The sequence below is a fragment of the Canis lupus genome, chromosome 1, assembly GCF_048164855.1.
Source record: "Canis lupus baileyi chromosome 1, mCanLup2.hap1, whole genome shotgun sequence".
Taxonomy (NCBI): Eukaryota; Metazoa; Chordata; class Mammalia; order Carnivora; family Canidae; genus Canis; species Canis lupus.
The window spans coordinates 15485746-15504946 of NC_132838.1; the positions used below are offsets into that span (position 1 = coordinate 15485746).

The 19201-nt window shown below is 34.3% G+C and overlaps 1 protein-coding gene across 4 annotated transcripts in view; it reads left to right on the top strand.

Annotated features, from left to right (window-relative positions):
- The window catches only part of PIGN (phosphatidylinositol glycan anchor biosynthesis class N), a 107772-nt gene that overhangs the window by 72211 nt on the left and 16360 nt on the right, over positions 1-19201 (top strand). For 3 of the 4 annotated variants that reach the window (XM_072821679.1, XM_072821666.1, XM_072821658.1), the window contains 7 exons: positions 4456-4558; positions 11244-11346; positions 11706-11756; positions 13172-13258; positions 16067-16122; positions 16423-16498; positions 18348-18421. In XM_072821679.1, the coding sequence (XP_072677780.1) occupies positions 4456-4558; positions 11244-11346; positions 11706-11756; positions 13172-13258; positions 16067-16122; positions 16423-16498; positions 18348-18421 (550 nt within the window). The remainder of the gene's footprint in view (positions 1-4455; positions 4559-11243; positions 11347-11705; positions 11757-13171; positions 13259-16066; positions 16123-16422; positions 16499-18347; positions 18422-19201) is intronic. The other variant, XM_072821673.1, reaches the window with a different exon arrangement.

A 19201-nucleotide genomic window follows, 5' to 3' on the forward strand; every position in this document is an offset into this window, starting at 1 on the left:
AATGATATTGGTCTTTAATTTTTTTTCATTCTATATTTATCAGATTCAGGTATCAATATTATGCTTCTTCATTAAAAAAATAAATTTCTCTTTGATTTCTATACTCTAAAATAATAGATAGTCCTGGGCCGTATCTGTTCTGTAAAGTTTTAGAAGAATTACCCTTTGAAACTATACAAACCTAATTCTTTGTTAGGTAGTTCCCTGATAACTTCCTATATTTCTTCTATGAAATTGGCCTGTTTAAGTTTTTATCTTTGCTGGGGTTAGTTTGGGAAGCTATATCTGCCTAAGTGGTTATACATTTCTTCTAGATTTTCAAACTTGTTTGCATAGAGAGATGCAAAGTAGTCTCTTAATGATTTAAAAAATTCCGTCTGTGTCATTAGACCTTTCCCTCATCATTTATTTTATTTGCACTTTTCCCCTTTTCTGTGATTAACTTAATGGTTTGTCCTTTTTTGTTGATTTTCTCAAAGAATCTAGATTTTGATTTATTAATTTGATTTACTGTATTTCTATTCACTAACTCATTAGTTTTTGTTTTATTTTTACTTTCTAGTTTCATTGCATTTTGCCAGAGATTGTTTGCCCTATTTCCACTTTATGGAACCTACTGCTACTTTCTATGTGCTCTAGTGTATATGATTAGTTTTTGTAAACATTCCATATGTACTTGAGAAGAAAGTAGTCTCTGTTATGAGACTGTACTGTTCAGTATATATCCAGAATATCTATTTTGTTGGTTATATGGTTTTATATTCTTATATTCTATAAGTTGTTTTTTGTCAACTTATCCTAGTAAGAAGGGTGTGTTACAGTTTTCTTAGTATATTTCTACCTATTACTTTTTGTATCTCCTATAAATTTTGTATTATGTAGGTAGTTGATGTGCTCTTTGTAGCAAAATTTATAACTATTACATCATCATTGTGGAATGTGGCTTTAATGTCATATGCTATCCCTTTTGTCTTGTTTATTGCTTTATAGCCTGAAGTGTACTTTATCTGGTATCAGGGTTGCAATTCTGAATTTCTTACTGTAAACATTTGCCTAGTCCATTCCTTTATTTTTAGTCTTTTGAATCACTGTGTTTTAAGTCTGTCTCTTTTATTCAGAATAGAACTGGGTTTTGCTATGTGTGTCAATTTGAACCATTTTATTTAAGTGAAAATATTCATGTTTAAGCTTGGTATCTCTCTATTTTGTCATATTTTCTTATGTTATAGTTATGTGCATATTGTGCTATATAATTCCTGTGCTATATACTTTTTCAAATTTGGAATGTCCTATATCATTTTATTTATTGTCCTTATTGATTTTGTCATTGCTTTGGGAAGGTGAGATTCAGTCTGCTGCTTTTTCTCCAAATACATAAACATTCCTGTGGCATATGTTTTCTTTTTATTCATTTATTTTTCAAAAGAATATTTTAGTTTTTAATTATTGAGATATAACTGGCACAAAGCATTGTATAAAGTCTAGGTATACAATGCTTTGGTTTGATGCATTTATATATTGCAACATGATTAACAGTGCAGTGTTAGCTAACACTTCTATCGTATCACACAATTATCTCTCTTTTGTGGTGAGAACAGTTAAGATCTATCTCTTTATAAGTTTGAAGTTTATAATGTATTATTGACTATAATTTCTATGTTCTGTCTTAGGCCTCTAGACTTATTTATCTACTGATGATAAGTTTCTACCTTTAAGCATCTTCCCATTCCACCACCCTCAGCTCCTCATAAGAATGTGGTCTTTTTAGATTCTACATATAGGTGATGTCGCACAATATTTGTCTTTCTCTGCCTGGCTTATCTTACTAAGTATAATGACCCTTGTTGTCACATGTCTTGGCTTATTTCCATGTCTTGGCTATTGTGCATAATGCTACAGTAAACATGAGCATGTAGATATCTCTTCAAGATCTTATTTTCAGTTCTTTTGGATAAATACCCAGAAATGGGATCATTGGATAATATGGTAGTTCTATTTTTAATTTTTTGAGGAATCTCCATACTATATCCATAGTGACTGCATCATTTTACATTTCCACCAACAGTGCACAAGGCTTACAGTTCTTATACATCCTTGTCCACTCTGGTTATATTCTATTTTTGTTTCTTTTATAATGGCCATTCCACCAGATGTGAGATGATATCTCATTGTGGTTTTTATTTGCATTTCTGTGATGATTAGTGATTACTAATGATTCTGTGATCTTTTCATGCACCTGTCGGCCATTTGGATGTCTTCTTTGGAGTAATATCTATCTAGTTCCTCTGTCCATTTTTTAATTGAATTGAATTTTTTGTTGTTAATGAGTTATATGAGTTCTTTATCTATTTTGGATATTAGCCCCTTATCTGATATATGGTTTGCAAATATTTTGTCTTCTTCCACAGGTTGCCTTGTCATTTTATTGCTTGTTTCTTTTGATATGCAAACTTTTTCATTTCATATAGTCCCACTTGTTCATTTTTGCTTTTGTTCCTTGTGCTTTGGGTGTCATATCAAAAAAAATTGCTAAGATCAGTGTTATTCTTAATATTATCCTATTATTTTCACCAAAGAGTTTTATGCATGACTTTTTAACCCATTTTGAATTAATTGTTGTGAATGGTGTAAGATTTTTCTGCATGTGGTTATCTAGTTCTCCCAACACCATTTGTTGAAGAGACTATCCTTTCCCCACTGAGTGTTACTGGCTCCCTTGCCAAATATTAGTTGACTGTGTATATGAGGGTTTACTTCTGGGCTAAGCATATATTTTAGATAAGACATTTCATCCTTGAGACTCAGAGAGATAGGTACTACTAGAGGATGCCTACCAAATGCTGTAAGGTGTGAAATAGTTGACTCAGAGGTAGATCAGCAGTATCTCCAGAAATCTCTTCCAGGCACTGATTCACCATAGTCTAGTTCCAATGAGCACTTTTTGCTAATGTGCTGTGATCTCCAAATGGATTAAATGTTATAAAACTTGTTCTAACATATGTCATTCAGAATGGGGACTCTTATTTCTCCCTCTATCACCTCATCAATTTTTTAGACAAAAGTAAAACAAGGATAGAAAATAGAGTTTTACAGAAGATGTCTCATTTGGGCTGGCTTTTATAATAAATTTTAATGTGTCACTTTTTTTCTGTTAAAATATGTATCTGCTGATAACAGTACTGGACTATCACACCTGAAAAAGAGAAGGTATTTGTCAAAGGGACTATCAATATAACATTCAGATTCTTACATCTTGCAGTGACTTTGTTTTGAATGAGATTGTCTTTAAATTTAACTTATTAGTAGATGTTGATTAGTAATAATAACAGCAGCTAACATTTACTAAGCACCTACTGTATCCCTCACACTAGGTTCAAAGGGCATTTTACAGGTAAAGTTGTATTTAAACCTCACAACAACTTATTTATATGTTTTCTACTTGACAGCTAGGAATACTACTTAGATGAGTTCATAAACTTGCCCTGTAGTTAAATAGTTAATAAATGAATCAGCCAGAGTTTCATCCCAAGTCATCTGTCTCCATACTCAAGAGCATTTAATTCCGTATATGTTTCCTGCCTAACTAGGGTGATGGGGAACTTAGGCATATTTCCTTCCCAATATAGAAATGAGGAGTTTATGTTTTGTGGCTCTCCTATTGAAGTACTTGCTTTCTTGTCCTGTGGGGAAGGTTTCCTTCATTTATTAAGATTACTCTTATTACAACCCTCATATGTGGGGAAATACTTTCCTGTTTTTCATTTTCTAGGTGGCACACTACCACTCTCAGTGCATACTTCACAGTGGGAAAACTTAGGAAGAGGAGAAGGGGGTTAGGAAAAAGCAATTTCTGGGGAATAAGTTGTCTGTGGACTAAATGCCTAATTAAGAGAAAATTTGCTAACTCTGGAACAATATGTTGTATTACATTTTTTATTATTTATATTAGCAAATAACAAATTACTCATTTAGGGGTTAATATTACAGTGAGCAAGACTAGACAAAATTGAGAAAATCTGAGCAAAAGGTAGTAAAATAATGAAATGTAATTTGAATTAAAAATGTGAAGTTTCAGGGGCGCCTAGGTGGCTCATTCGGTTAGGCCCCCAACTCTTAATATCCACTCAGGTCATGATCTCAGGGTTGTAGAATCAAGCCCCATGTCGTAGTGCTCCATACTCAGCACAGAGTCTATTTGTCCCTCTCCCTCTCCTGCTGCTCCTTTTCCACTCACTTGGTCGTTGTTCTTTCTAAAATAAATAAATACATAAATAAAATCTTTTTTTTTTAATGTGAAGTTTCAGATTTCCACAAAACTGGTTAGGGCAAGTATAGCCCATTTTGAGAGGTCATAGAAACAATTCTATAAATGACACTAGAATCAGTACTTCTAAATGCATATACACTGTGTTTGTGTATGTCATAATGACACTGTCCTGCTTTGTTTTATTGCAGCCTCTTCCTTCGTCCTACCACTACTGAGTCCTACAAGTCTCTTTGAGCGGTTGTTTAGCATACTTCTTTCCTGGATGTCAGCCTACCTACTGCTAAGCACAGGGTATAAACTGTTTTTAAAATTTAATTTTTAGTGGCAAATGATATTGACATTTCTCTTTGAATATTTTACCTCTGGAAATGAAAAATATACAAATCTTGAGGAATAAATCATAAGTATTGTCTATTTCGTAAGAACTGTGTATGACTTGATCTTAAATCTTGTTTTCTTTTTCTTATTTTCATAGTATTGCCTGTTGTCTTTGTCTTTCTGTTTACTTCCTAAAGCTGCTAAAATGTCATTTCACTACAGTATTAGAAAGTTCTGATTGATTATGTAGGAATTTGAAGTCTCAAACAGTGACTTAAAAGAACTGTGGCTTTGTTACATTTCTTTCATGTATTTCAAATCACCCCTTGATTTGTTCACTTATTTGAATATATTTTCATTCTTACTCTTAAATATATCCTAGTCCAAATATTCCTTTTGATTCAGAAACTTTCAGAATATTTTCCCAAAAGTTAAAGAATCCATTTTTAAAGATTTTATTTACTTATTCATGAGAGACACAGAGAGAGAGAGAGACATAAGCAGAAGGAGAAGCAGGCTCCATTCAGGGAGCCTGATGTGGGACTCGATCCCAGGACTCCAGTCCAGGATCGAAGTCCTGGGCTGAAAGCAGACACTAAACCACTGAGCCACCCAGGCATCCCAGATTTAAATTTTCTTACAAAACAAAAACAAAACTAGCAGCGTGATTTGGGATAGATCTGCAAGTGTTCTTTAGATTTCAGTGAACAGTGATACAATCTCCCCATCTTCTTTGAAGAAAAGGATTTTTCACTTGCTTGAATTTTATTTCATCCTTACTTAAATGTTTGTGAGGGTGAGAAATGTGTACCTTGTAACAACATTGTATAGAACAAATCAAATTACCACCACTCATAGATAGTTCAAAATTTGGCCCAAACACAGTTTCTTAATCCCAACTAGACTAAACTTGGGGTTTCACCATTGTGCTATCAACAGATTATTCCCAGTTTAGATGATTTTGTAAAGCCATTTGAGTCCTAGACTTGGGTTCGTTCTTTGGGAAACTTAGTTGCCCTAACTCAGAATTAGAACGATGTTCTTAAAAATCTTTTCTTAATGGGCCCTAACTTTCTAAGTGGACCTAGGCTGCAGGAGTTCTTGTAGTCCTCAGATAAGATATGATCCAGTGTGGTATGAAACTTTCTCTTAAAAAAGCTCCATACACCTCCTACCTTCCTTTCTCCCTGCCTAACCAGTTCTGAAACACAGATGTGAAGAAGTAATAAAAGCAACATGGAAATTTTCAACAGTTACCTAATAAGATTTTAAGAGAGGCTTTCTTTGAGACTTAGAACTTTAAACTTTGAAATAAAACTTGAAGTCTATCAGCAGTTTCTTAAGAGTGATAAACAGAATCAGACTTTAAAACTGTTCACTCTCTGAGCGTGTGGGTGGCTCAGTCATTTAAGTGTCCAACTCTTGATCTCAGCCCAGTTTTGATCTCAGGGTTGTGAGTTCAAGCCCTGTGTTGGGCTCCATACTGGGTGTGGAGCCTACTTAAAAACAAAAACAAAACTTCACTTTGACCTGTTATTGGTGAAATTTCAAAATAAATAATTTAGTTACAATCAGAATCTATCAAACTATATATGAATTAGTTTTTAGTCTAGATAAGAAGGCAAAAAAATAATTTGTATTTTAACTCACCATTTTGGGGTGACCCACGAGTTTCATTAAGAAATCTTCTCTAGAGGTTGCCTTAAGAAGATATGTGTTTGAGACGGTCCAGAAATATTTGCCAACTTCTACACAGTCCCTTAATAATCACTAAACCCTTTTCTTTTTTGAGCCTTCACATTCTAAAGCAATAAACACATTTAAAAGAATACAGAAGATTTAAGAAATATAAATAGATCTGGTTTACTAGATTAGAGAGGAAGGAAGAAAGAAGAAAGGATGATTGAAGTTGAATTTTGAGTGAAAAAATATTTCGTGATCTATAATGAGCTAATCATGTAACGTACATTGGGGATAAATATGATAGTGTTTTAAATTCTCAATTTCAGGGCAGCCCAGGTGGCTCAGCTGTTTAGCGCCACCTTCAGTCCAGGGCGTGATCATGGAAACCTGGGATCGAGTCCCATGTCGGGCTCCCTGCATGGAGCCTGCTTCTCCTCCTGCCTGTGTCTCTGCCTCTTTCTCTTTCTCTGTGTCTCTCATGAGTAAATGAATAAAATTTTTTTAAAAATCCTCAATTTCATAGTCATAAAGATACCAAAGCATATTTCCATAAGTAAATTTATTTTAAGAAAATCTAAAAAGCAAAAACTCATGTGTAAAATCAGAACAGTAGTAATGAGTATGACCTTATTAATGAATGTATTAAGAAATATCATTCAACATCAGAAATATCATTCATGTCTTCTGTGAAGGTATATTTACCTTTAGAGAAAATGCAACAGAGATAGCCTAAAACAGCACAGTCTGACAATTTCAGTTAGTACAGTTTTCAATGTCAAATCAGTTTTGCAAAACTGATAGTCCACCTTATTATTCTACATCACTATTTGGACAGTCTGGGGGTTCTCTATGTAAATTAGTGAACAGTCAGAATTATAGGCTATTTAAAAGAAATGCAGTTTTATTACTTTACAGAAATACAGTAATAGCAATTCTAAATTCTAACAATGTATCCTTGATTTAATGAATAAAGAAGATTCATTTTAATCAACATTTCATTATTTTTATGCAAATAGAAGCTATTGTAATGCTTGAAAATAGTTCTCTTAAGATTGTTAAACATTTCTCACTGAAATTGTATTTATATCATCTCTTTGCTTAACAAACTATAATACAAAGCTAAATGCCTTTTCTGCCCTGTTGAATTTGCAGAGACCAAACTAGTAGATCCTAATTTTGTAAAGTTTTACTATGTACACTCTGAGTCTGTGATGACATTTTATTGATATTTCAGTGTATTAATTCAGATATGCAGATTTTATACAAGATATTGATAGTCTGAAGAAATAAAGTCCCATAGGAAGATGTCTTTATCAGCTATATTCATCTACATTTTACAAATGAAAATTATTATAGTTTATAGTTTCTGAAAGGAAATAAATCAGTAGCACTATTTGTAGAACTATGAAATTTATGTTTTTATATATTAAGAAAGAATACTTTCATATGTAACTGCAAATATTTTTTAAAAATCATGGTCCACTTTTGCTTAGAGTATACTCTTTCTTGATTCAATTAATCAACAATTGTTTTTTCTCTCGTGTCCTGAAAGCTAGACAAACAGGCAGAACAATAGCTTACCCCACGTGTATAATAGAATTGTAAGCTGCTATAAAATAAGGACTTTATTTTACAGTATTAGGCAATTACAGAATGCAACAGTTAAGTTATTGTGACTTAATTAGTTGGGAATTATAAGATAAAAAGAATGCCTAGAGAAAGAATTTGAGTAGAGGAACATGGTGCCATCAAAGACTCCTGTGGAAGTTGAACTAAATTTTAAAGAACATCTAGGATACAGGCGTTCTAAATTAACATTTGTTATTCAGTTTTTTTTAAATCATTGTAAAAATAGCAGTGATCACATTTTGGAAACTAGGGATAAAGAGGAAAATCACCTATTAACCCTACCCCTGTAATCTGTAATTGTCTTTTTAACATAGCATAGTCCATGTACTAGTTTATATCTTTTTTTCTACCTAACATTATTTTATTTTAAGATTTATTTATTTATTTTAGAGAGAGAATTAGTGCTCAGGAGTGCAGTGGGGAGACGCAGAGTGAATGGGAGAGAGTCACAAGCAGACTCCACACTGCGTGTAGAGCCCAACCTTACAATCCTGAGTTCACAACCTGAGTCAAAAAGAGTCGGATGCTTAACCAACTATGCCAGCCAGGTGCCCCTTACCTAACATTATTTTAGAAATGTTGTCCTAGGTGGCTCATAGGCTTCCTAACCATCATTTTAATGGACATTTAGTATTCTGTGAGGTGATGAACCTTGATTTATTTAGCCACTCTTCTATTTTTGATCATTTTATTTCTATTTTTTATTATCATAAATAATATTTTGAGTTATGTTTTTGTGCACAATCTTTCCACATAGTTTAGATTATTTCCTTTGTTCATTTCTCACATGTAGTATAGGGGGGCCATAGAGTATGAATTCTTTTTTTTTTTTTTTTACTTTTGTCTTCAGAACAGTGCCAGTTTATATTACCAGCAACCAATGAGGGGTCCTAGTTCATCACATCCGTCACAGTATTTGGTATTTTCATTTTTATTTTATTTTTTATTTATTTTTTATTGGTGTTCAATTTACTAACATACAGAATAACCCCCAGTGCCCGTCACCCATTCACTCCCACCCCCCGCCCTTCTCCCCTTCTACCACCCCTAGTTCGTTTCCCAGAGTTAGCAGTCTTTACGTTCTGTCTCCCTTTCTGATATTTCCCACACATTTCTTCTCCCTTCCCTTATATTCCCTTTCACTATTATTTATATTCCCCAAATGAATGAGAACATATAATGTTTGTCCTTCTCCGACTGACTTACTTCACTCAGCATAATACCCTCCAGTTCCATCCACGTTGAAGCAAATGGTGGGTATTTGTCATTTCTAATAGCTGAGTAATATTCCATTGTATACATAAACCACATCTTCTTTATCCATTCATCTTTCGTTGGACACCGAGGCTCCTTCCACAGTTTGGCTATCGTGGCCATTGCTGCTATAAACATCGGGGTGCAGGTGTCCCGGCGTTTCATTGCATTTGTATCTTTGGGGTAAATCCCCAACAGTGCAATTGCTGGGTCGTAGGGCAGGTATATTTTTAACTGTTTGAGGAACCTCCACACAGTTTTCCAGAGTGGCTGCACCAGTTCACATTCCCACCAACAGTGTAAGAGGGTTCCCTTTTCTCTGCATCCTCCAGTGAGAGTGGGGAAAATTAGCAAGGCAGGTATTTTCATTTTTAAATAAGAACACCAACTGCTATTTTCATAGGTCAAAAATGGTAGGGCTTTGTATAATTTTCCTTACCTGTTTTACTGAGGTTTTCTCATATATATATTAACTGTCCATATGCTTGGGCATTCTACATCTTATATGCCAAGTGATTTGTGTGGCTTTATTAAATCCAGATACTTCCTTCTGCCTGATCTTCAGTTTTTATTTTTATGATCAGTGATAGAGTTTAAAGCATCTTGCTTCTTTTGCTTCTCATGTTTAGGAAGTAGTGCTAAATAGAATAGGGTTCAATAGTTGAAAAAATTGAGAGAAATAAAGTTTTTGTTTTGGTTTGGTTAGTTTGATTTTGTTTTAACTTCCCCTTAAGTAACTCCCTCAGCAAATATTTATTGTTGGCTGGGCCTGCAGTGGTGACAAAACTGGCAGAGTCAGAGCTTTTATAAACTTGTGGGAAATGCGTGTCAGTGAACATGTGATTAAAATTTGTGAGAATTAGGGTGCCTGAGTGGCTCAGTCAGTTAAGTGTCTGCCTTTGGCTCAGGTTATGATCTCGGAGTCCTGGGATCAAGCCCCATGTCTGGCTCCCTGCTCTGTGGAGAGTCTGCTTCTCCCTCTCCCGCTGCCCTTCCCCCTACGTCAACTCATTCTCTCTCCCTCTCTCTCTCTCTCTCTCTCTCTCACTTGCTCTGAAATAAATAAAATCTTTAAAAATAAAATAAAATCATGTGAGAACCATAATAGAGTATTTGAGGGATTACAAGGGTGGCACATTTATCCCCAACTAGGCTGGAAGACGTTTAGAAAAGACTTCTGTCACTATCTTATCTCATGAACATTTCTCCTTTGTCAACATATTTAATGTCCACATTGTACTAACCTAGAGCTGTACTGTACATCATTTAATCACTCCCTCACTTGTTTCCTGTTTTTGTTTTTGGTTTTGGTTTTTTCGTTCTGAAACCGTATTACAACAAACATCTTCATTTGAGAATTCTAGCGCCCATATTGGATTGTTTTCTCAGGGTAAATTCCTAGAAGTGACATTATTGGATTATAGTATATAAATATTTTTGAGATTCCTGATGCAGAGTGTTAGATTGCCTTCCAGAAACTGTTTATTCTTATAGAGAGAGTATGAGAGCTAGTTTTCATTGTACTCTTGTTGACGTTACTCTTTTTAATAGATAAATGTGGTAAGTGAATATGGTATCTTCCTATTGTTCTGGTTTCCATATCAGTTATCAGTAAGGTCAAATATATTTTCATGTGTTTATTGGCACCCTCTCTCTTTTTTCTTTCTCAGAGATTTAGGTCTGTATTGCATCCATTTTTTTAAAAAATTTGGGACATTGGTCTTGCTCTATAATTAATGATTTTGACTCAGGCATTATCTTTATACCTTTGTCTTAATGTTTTCTTTCTTTCTTATGTATTTGTTGTTTACCTTATAAATGGTTTAAGTATCTCTTTTAAAATTATAATCTCAAGATTCCATAAATTTCAAAAAAAGATGGTGCTGGAGTTCATATTCATATGTTCCTTTCCCACTTTCTTCTTCTGGAAGGCCTAGAAATTTTAAATTTTGTGATATTGTAACAAGAAGTATTATCAAGGTTGTTTTAATGTTGAGAAAGACCTCTTATGATAAATTTGCATTTTTACTTATTTTATGATTTTTTTCTTTTCTACCCTCCCACTTCCATCCCAAACCCCCTTTCCCCTTAGGTATGAAGCTCTCTTTCCATTAGTATTGTCATGCTTAATGTTCGTCTGGATACAGATGGAACAAGAAACTCTGCAGCAATCCGGTGTTTCCTATAGACAGAAGGTAGTTTGTCAAAATCATTGTTGCATTTATTTGAGAATATTAAAATATTCCCTATTCTATAAGGAAGTTGCAGTGTAATTTCATCAAAAACTATGTACCACTTAAGGCAGTCATAATTAAGCTAATTATTAATAATTAAGTTAACTAGTTTATAAGAAAATTGTTGATTTACAGAAGAAAAGTGTGATTTTTATTCTTTTTATAGGCATTAAATAGGTTGGGCTTTTTTAGAGATTATTTGAAAATCGCTAATGTACAAAAACATCAATGTAGGTGAAGGAGTGGAGGAGAAAGAATGCTCTCTATCTTATTTTCCTCTGTTTTCATGTCTAATTTTTCTTTCCTTCCATTTATTATAGTCACAAGGATATTTATGTTGTCACAAGTCAATTCATGAATTTGATCATAAGGTAACATTTGTGTTTTCAGTGTTGCTTTTGTCTTTCTAGTAGTCCTGGTCCAGATTGCTTATTCTGCCCCCGTAGTGATTGTGGCCTCAGTCCAAATCTTAGGCTGTTTATTCAACATAGTACACTTTGAATTGGCTAAAAGCCAGGTAAATTTTAAGGACACATTTATCATGCTGAGCTATAAAGTTAAATTGATGTCTCTTGCCTTTATTTTAGAACTGAAGGTAATTATAAGCAATTGGTGATAGAATATTTACAGTTTTACTGAGGTCAGATAAAACGAATATTGCAGAAAAACACCTTCATGGTCGATCCCTTGATCCATCCATAATGGTTCCAGTTGAGCTTACAGAGTAATTGGTAATTTAGAAAAATTAATTTCAATAATGAAGAAACTTTATTTAAGTATTTAAATAATTACTGGTTTTTAACATTCAGCCCTGGAATATTAAAACTACATGAAAACAGTTTTGATCAGATTCAAGTAAATGGTCAGATTGTCCATAATAGTAAATACTAAAATTTTAATATTGAATAAATATTAAATCTAAAAATGAGATTCATTGTGTCATTTTTTTTTAAAGATTTTATTTATTTATTCATGAGAGACCCAGAGAGGCAAAGACACAGGCAGAGGGAGATGGAGGCTCCCTGCAGAGAGCCCAATATGGGACTTGATCCCAGATCCCGGGATCATGCCCTGAGCCAAAGGCTCAACACTCAACCGCTGAGCCACCCAAGCGTCCCCATTGTGTCATTTTTTAAATTGTGTTTTTTAAAGGAAAACAGATATTTCTTTCTATAAAAAGGAGTATTAAAGCATCCAAAGAATTATTGGAAAATTACATGGATAGTAGAGGAAGAGGAAGGTCTCCCTTTAAACTGAGTTTTTCTGTTTTGGGGTGAGGGGGTTAAGCAAAAGTACATCCTTCTTGTTGGAATTGAGTGACTTTCTATTTTACCAAAAATAGGAATATTTTGCATTTGTGTAGTGAGAAAATAATTTCTAACAGAAGAACAAAGAAACAAAAATATTTGATTTTATCATGCCTTGTTAATATAATACCATAGCTGGGTTTTAGAAGATCAGGACTCTGAGAAATCAGGACTTCAAAAAGGTAGGAGTTATATAGAGATTTAAAAGTGAAGCATTTATATAGGATTAAGAAAAGCCTGGTTCTCCTTTTTATTATACTTTCAGCAATACTACAACTCTGTTCAATATTATTAGCAACATATTCTACCTTTTGGCAGATTTTAATAAGATGTAATTAAACTATAAGAATAGCTTTATTAATTTCTTTTGTCAGTACAGGATAACTTTCTAGCTATTATACCAGACTAGAAGATTGCCTTTGAGGGTAAAAGTAAGTGAACTCTTCTTGTGTGTTCATGTATTTCTTATTGTCTCACAGGTCACCAGTCTCCAGTTCACCTGTAATCTTGATATAACCCAGTTTCGACATCTCTATCTGGAAGACATCCGGAGGGCTTTTTTCCTTGTATCCTTTGTTTGGACTTTTAAGGCACTGCAACTGCCCACTTAGTGGAGGAAGAAGATAACTTCGCCTGCTCACTTAATAATGACCACTTGGAGGCCATTTAACCCCCCTCTCTCAACCATAATTTTTTCATACAGTCCATGTTTTTAAAAAACATCAACACTGTAAAAAGCACACAGAATGATATAACAAGTGAATGTATATGTGTGTATTCCCACCATCCAGGAGATCAACAATTAATATTTGGTCACGTGTCACACATTAAAAAAAAATTAAAACATTACAGCTAAAGTTTTTTTCAATTTCCAACTCCACTCTTAATCTCCCTCATCCAGAAGAAACCACTAATACGAGTTTGGTTTGTACTTTTTATGTGTATTTTATACTCTACTTATGTTCTATAACATCTACCTGACAAGGTTTTTGGACCACCTCAGAGGCAATATTGTGTGGAAGTTCTTACTGTCAGAAGTTTGAAAGACAGTATGGCAAAATAAAGTCTCACTTTGGGAAAGCTGGCTGACCAGCTTCAAGAAATTCTCAGGGAGGTATTTCCTCTGAACTTAGCGTGGTACTCTCCTTCCCTCCTCTTGCTTCTGCCCTTAGATTTGCTCTCTGTCTCTTTGCAGAGTCCTTACACTCACCCTCTGCTAATCAACACTTCTTCCCTTGAACCCTGCATCCCCTAAAGTATAATTTCATCTTGTCTTTTTTGTTTACTACCAAGCTCCTTGAAAGAAAAATCTGTAGTTGCTGCTACCATTTTCTCCCCATCTAGATACTATATCCTTCAGCCTTGAGCCAGTACCTGGCCCATGGTAGTGTGGCACACAGTAGTGCTCTAAATATCTGTCAGATGTCCCTGCTGCGGCTATACCCTGACTGCACAGTCTGGTCTTCAATTTTATTTGACCACGATAACATTCAACTCTGTTGACTTCACTTTCTTTTTCCTTTACCTCCAGGACATGTTCCAGGTTCTCTTAGCTTTTGTATTATCTCTATTCTCCTTCACTAAAATGTACTGTATCCTTGTCTGATCTTGAATGATGTTCTTCTCCAAGCTCTACCTTTTCCTTAACCTTCTCTTATGCTGCCTAGATATTATCACCCTCTCCTATAGCTTTGATTGACACCTCTGTGCCAGCAACTCTGAGATTTACTTCTCCAGCCTTGGCCTCTCTTGACCTCACAAGCCATATGTCCAATATTCTGCTGGACATCACCAAATATATGTCCCAAACTGACTAACAACTGCCCACCCCTCCCCAAAGTCTCTCTCTGGAGGCCATATTCCTAGTCATCCAGACCATCACACTTGTCATATTTAACTACTTGTCCAGTTCTAAAGTCCCACTGTCTCCCCTCTTCCATTTCTGCTCCTACTGCACCAATGCAGATCTTCCTTGCCCCTGACATCCACTACTGAAATAGCTTCACAGTTTTATTTCCTGCCTGTAATTATTTATCTCCCTGACTTGAATATCTCACTGTCTCTGGTATTTGTTTGTATCACTCACCTAAGATGTTTGCTGGCTTTTCATTGTCTCCACAGTAAAATTCAAGGCTTTTTATTAATATGCCATCAATCTGTATTCCTGCTTTATCTTTCACTGTATCCTTCAATAAACCCTAAGCTTCTACCACAGCTCTTAATGTTTCCTGATTATGTCTTTTATTTCCCCCGTTTACCTTAAAATGCCTCTCGTAAACTTCTATAGATCACCATAATCTTAGTTAACTTATGAGCACTTTGAGACTCTTTTATTCATATTTATATTCTTGGTGCCTGACTCTGCCTCTGACATACACTAGACACAATAAATGTTGGTTGGTTAGTTCATTGCTTGAATGAATAGATCCATGAGTACATTTGAGGTTCAAGTCACCAACTCAAATGCCACTTTTTCACTGAAAGTTGTCATAATTCTTTACCACTTTTGTGTAATAATAAAATAGCTGACATTCATTAAGTCCTTTCAATGGGCCAGACAGTATTTTCCTAGCAGTTAGTTCTTAGACACCAATAGGATTAATATTTGCCTTTTATTACTGCACTAAAACAAATCAATGCGAGCTTACAAAGTGTCAAAAAGATGTCTAATGTTTTCTCATGTCTCATTCTCTGTTGGATTATTGGAGAATATGGTATCTTATTTCCTTCTGAGTCTTCCAAAGATCCTGACACGTTTCACATGTAGTAGGCACAGAGGAAGTGTATATAAAATGAAACAGTATTTCTCCTGAAAATATCTCTCTGATCCACTAGGTTCCTGTTCTCTTATTAAAAAACCATCAGTGGCCAACTACAGATAACAACACTCTGACTTGTTTCTGCTAGAGAAAAGAAAAATAAGTGAGGATAAGCTCCCATGCCTCCCGTTCTTAGCACATTTTGCCTCTTCAGTCTGGTTCTTCAAAATGCATTTGCAAGGAGATATAATGGAACATTCACTTATAACAATTTATGGCCAAATGTACAGGTTAAAAATCAATGTACGCTCGTGGTAGGATAGGCATATCTTTTCTTTCTTTCTTTTTTTTTTTTTTTAAAGCTTTATTTATTTATTTATGACAGAGAGAGAGAGAGAGAGAGAGAGAGGCAAAGACACAGGAGGAAGGAGAAACAGGCTCCATGCCGGGAGCCCGACACGGGACTCGATCCCGAGACTCCAGGATCACGCCCCGGGCCAAAGGCAGGCACTAAAACACTGAGCCACCCAGGGATCCCTAGGCATATCTTTTCTAAATGAAGGAGAAATTTGTATGAATTCTGACTTGTTTTGGCATTTCCTTAACTCTGTTTAGGTTTTCTTCTTAGTGACAGCATTTTTTGGAACTGGGAACATAGCTTCTGTTAACAGGTAATTTAAAAAGAAAACAGCATATTTATAATAAAAGATAATACAAGTTAGGATTTTGTTTTGTACTGTGCTTTTTATAGCAAAGGGTATATTTTGGAGAGTGGTATGTATCAGCACATATAGATCTACCCCAATCATTTTAGTGGCTTTCTAATATTCTTGGTACGATATTTGCTTGTGTTTTAGTAAGAGTAGTTTTCAGAAAGTTAGTTGATTTAAAGTTAGTTAATTTTAATAGAACATTATTTTAAAGTTACAATGTGAATTCTAAAATCTTTTTTCTTTATGTTGGTTCCTTAGCTTTGATCTTGCCTCTGTCTATTGCTTTCTGACTGTGTTTAGTCCTTATATGATGGGAGCCCTGATGATGTGGAAGGTTAGTTTTCTTATTTTCTTATTTACTTAAGATACTGTTTAAGATTATCAATTCATTGTGACATTAAGATTATGTACCATTACATGACTTTAAGACTATAAAATCATTCTGATAGAGTAAAATAGCATGGAAAGAAGATACCTTCACAGACAATGCTGAATGGGAGGTGGGACCCGTTAGCTTTACTCCAAAATATAGTTAACCATTTTTGCTTTATCCTTAAGCCCATTTAAATTCTACGGAGTACAGATTCTGAATAAGTCCTGGGAAGTCCTATCACAGATGACTCAAGCCTGTAGGGAAGGGCAGTACAGATCAGATCTGCAGTGCTCCCAAAGATTCTATATGCTCCCCACAAGACTGCCCACATGTTACAATCTTTTCTCATAATCCGTGTACCTAGAATTGATTGATTCACTCCACAAATTCATCATTGAATGCTTACATTCAGTAATGCAGCAGGCACCAGCTAGGTGCTGACAAAACCAAGATAATGGCAAATTCCTCAGCTTTGGAGGTTCACACTCCTATGGAATATAATTCATGTTCTTTCCTTCTTCTTTAGCATCATTATGCCTGTCTTACCACAGTGCCTGGCACATTTAATGTAGTTAGTATATATTTGCCTAAAATATAATTACCTTCTGTTCAGATCATATACATACTAATTATCAAAAGTATGTGTTTCTTTTTTTTTTTAAGTATGTGTTTCTTAATTGGACCAATATCCTTTTTTTTTTTTTTTTGTTACTGCATTAGTACAAATGTAATCTTAAGAAATGCTAAAAAGATGTTTTCCTCATGTTCCAGTTTCTGTTGAGTTATTTTGTAAATTTTTGTTTATTTTTATTTTTTTACCTACTGAGTTATTTTAAAATATGCATTATTTCTTTAATTTTCAATTATTTTTTTTAATGGTAGTAGTTCTTTTCTTACTCTTTTGGAAACCATTGGCCTTTCATTAAAAATAAGAAAATAGTAAAAAACAAAAGTTTAAATTAGAATACTAGATCTTTACTCTACAGCCTCATTCAGAGCTTTACTAACATAATGCACTGGATGCTTTTTTTGACTGATGTGGCCAAAGTGAAGGTTCTCCCAAACTCTATTTTAGCCTTAAATCCTTCACTTGAAGGAATCTTACAGTCTTGAACATCATTCCTTTTGCATATCCTTTTTCTTTCTTATTAGACATCAAGTATATATATATATTTTTTTCAATTGGTTATTAGAAAGCAGTATCTCAAAATATCAAGTGTTGATCCAGATATCCATCTGGATTATGGATTTTCAACCAGTATAAATTATAATATACATTTCTCAATTTCTTAATAAATTTTTTACAGTGGGTGTGAATTTTGTATACTCAGAAATAAAGTTATATTAAGATAATTGAACAAAAAACAATGGCAGAGCAGCTGAATCATGTTTGTAGAGTTATAGTATCAAGTGACCAGATGGGTTCAGGGATCTGTGAATCAAACTACTAGATTCTGTAATTTATTTGATTTGGGCATTCTGTGCCTCTCATATTCTCTTAGAATCATTTGAACATGGTCATTAATTATAAGTTAGAACAGAAATTTGTATGAGGTTTTATTTAGAATGAGAGTTGATATTTATCTTTTTTTATTACATATGCTATTGATGTAGATTTTAAATCCATTTCATCAATATTCTGTATGTCATTGATGTCATGGTTTTATTTCAGAGCTTGCTCTTCACTAATATAGGTAAAATTTGAGAAGTCGAAGTATTGCTATAAGCAAAAATAGCATTCATTTTTAAGTTTTTCAAAAGTTTCAGCTACCCATGGCATGGTTTGTTGTTTTGTTGTCCTTTTGAACAGATTTTAATCCCCTTTGTTCTTGTGATGTGTGCTTTTGAAGCGGTTCAGTTAACTACCCAGTTATCATCAAAAAGGTAAGGTGAATGTTTAAGACGCATTGGACTTGCCCAGGTTCAGGTAGTGAGACTAGATATAGGATTGCTACAATGCTGCAACAGAGGATGTTTATTATAAAAATGAGGAAAAAAAAAAAAAAGATTGTACCCTTATAGCCAGAGTTCAGCTGTCATTAGAGAAAATTAGTTGATTAGAGCCTCTAGCAGACACATGCTTTCTCAACAATAAAATGTTATTAGAATATTATTCAAGCTGGTGAAGAGCTTCCCTAGAAAACAGTAAAACATAAATTTTAAATTAGAGTTAATGACTTGTTTATTATAGATAATAGCTGTGCTTACAAACACAAGGGATATCATTTTGTTTTCTTTTGGATTTTTTTCTTAAATATGTATGAGACCAATGTGTTAACATCATTTCATTTTACATGGCTTTAACTGTGTTACATGTTAATAATTTACATAGCTTCTCAGTCTTATTTTCTACATATTTGCCAAGTGAGATGGGCATTATTCTAAGTTTAGAGGAATTTCTGGAGCAGTCAAGACTCTGGGGACACCAGGGTGGCTCAGTGTTTTAGTATCTGCCTTTGGCTCAGGGAGTAATCCCAGAGTCTTGGGATTGAGTTCCACATCAGAGTTCCTGCATGGAGCCTGCTTCTCCCTCTGCCTCTTCTCTGCCTCTCTCTCTGTGTGTCTCACATGAATAAATAAATTAAAAATCTAAAAATAAATAAATAAATAAAGACTCTGGAAAAGAAGCTACCAACTCAACTTTGCTTTTTTTAACTAATGAAA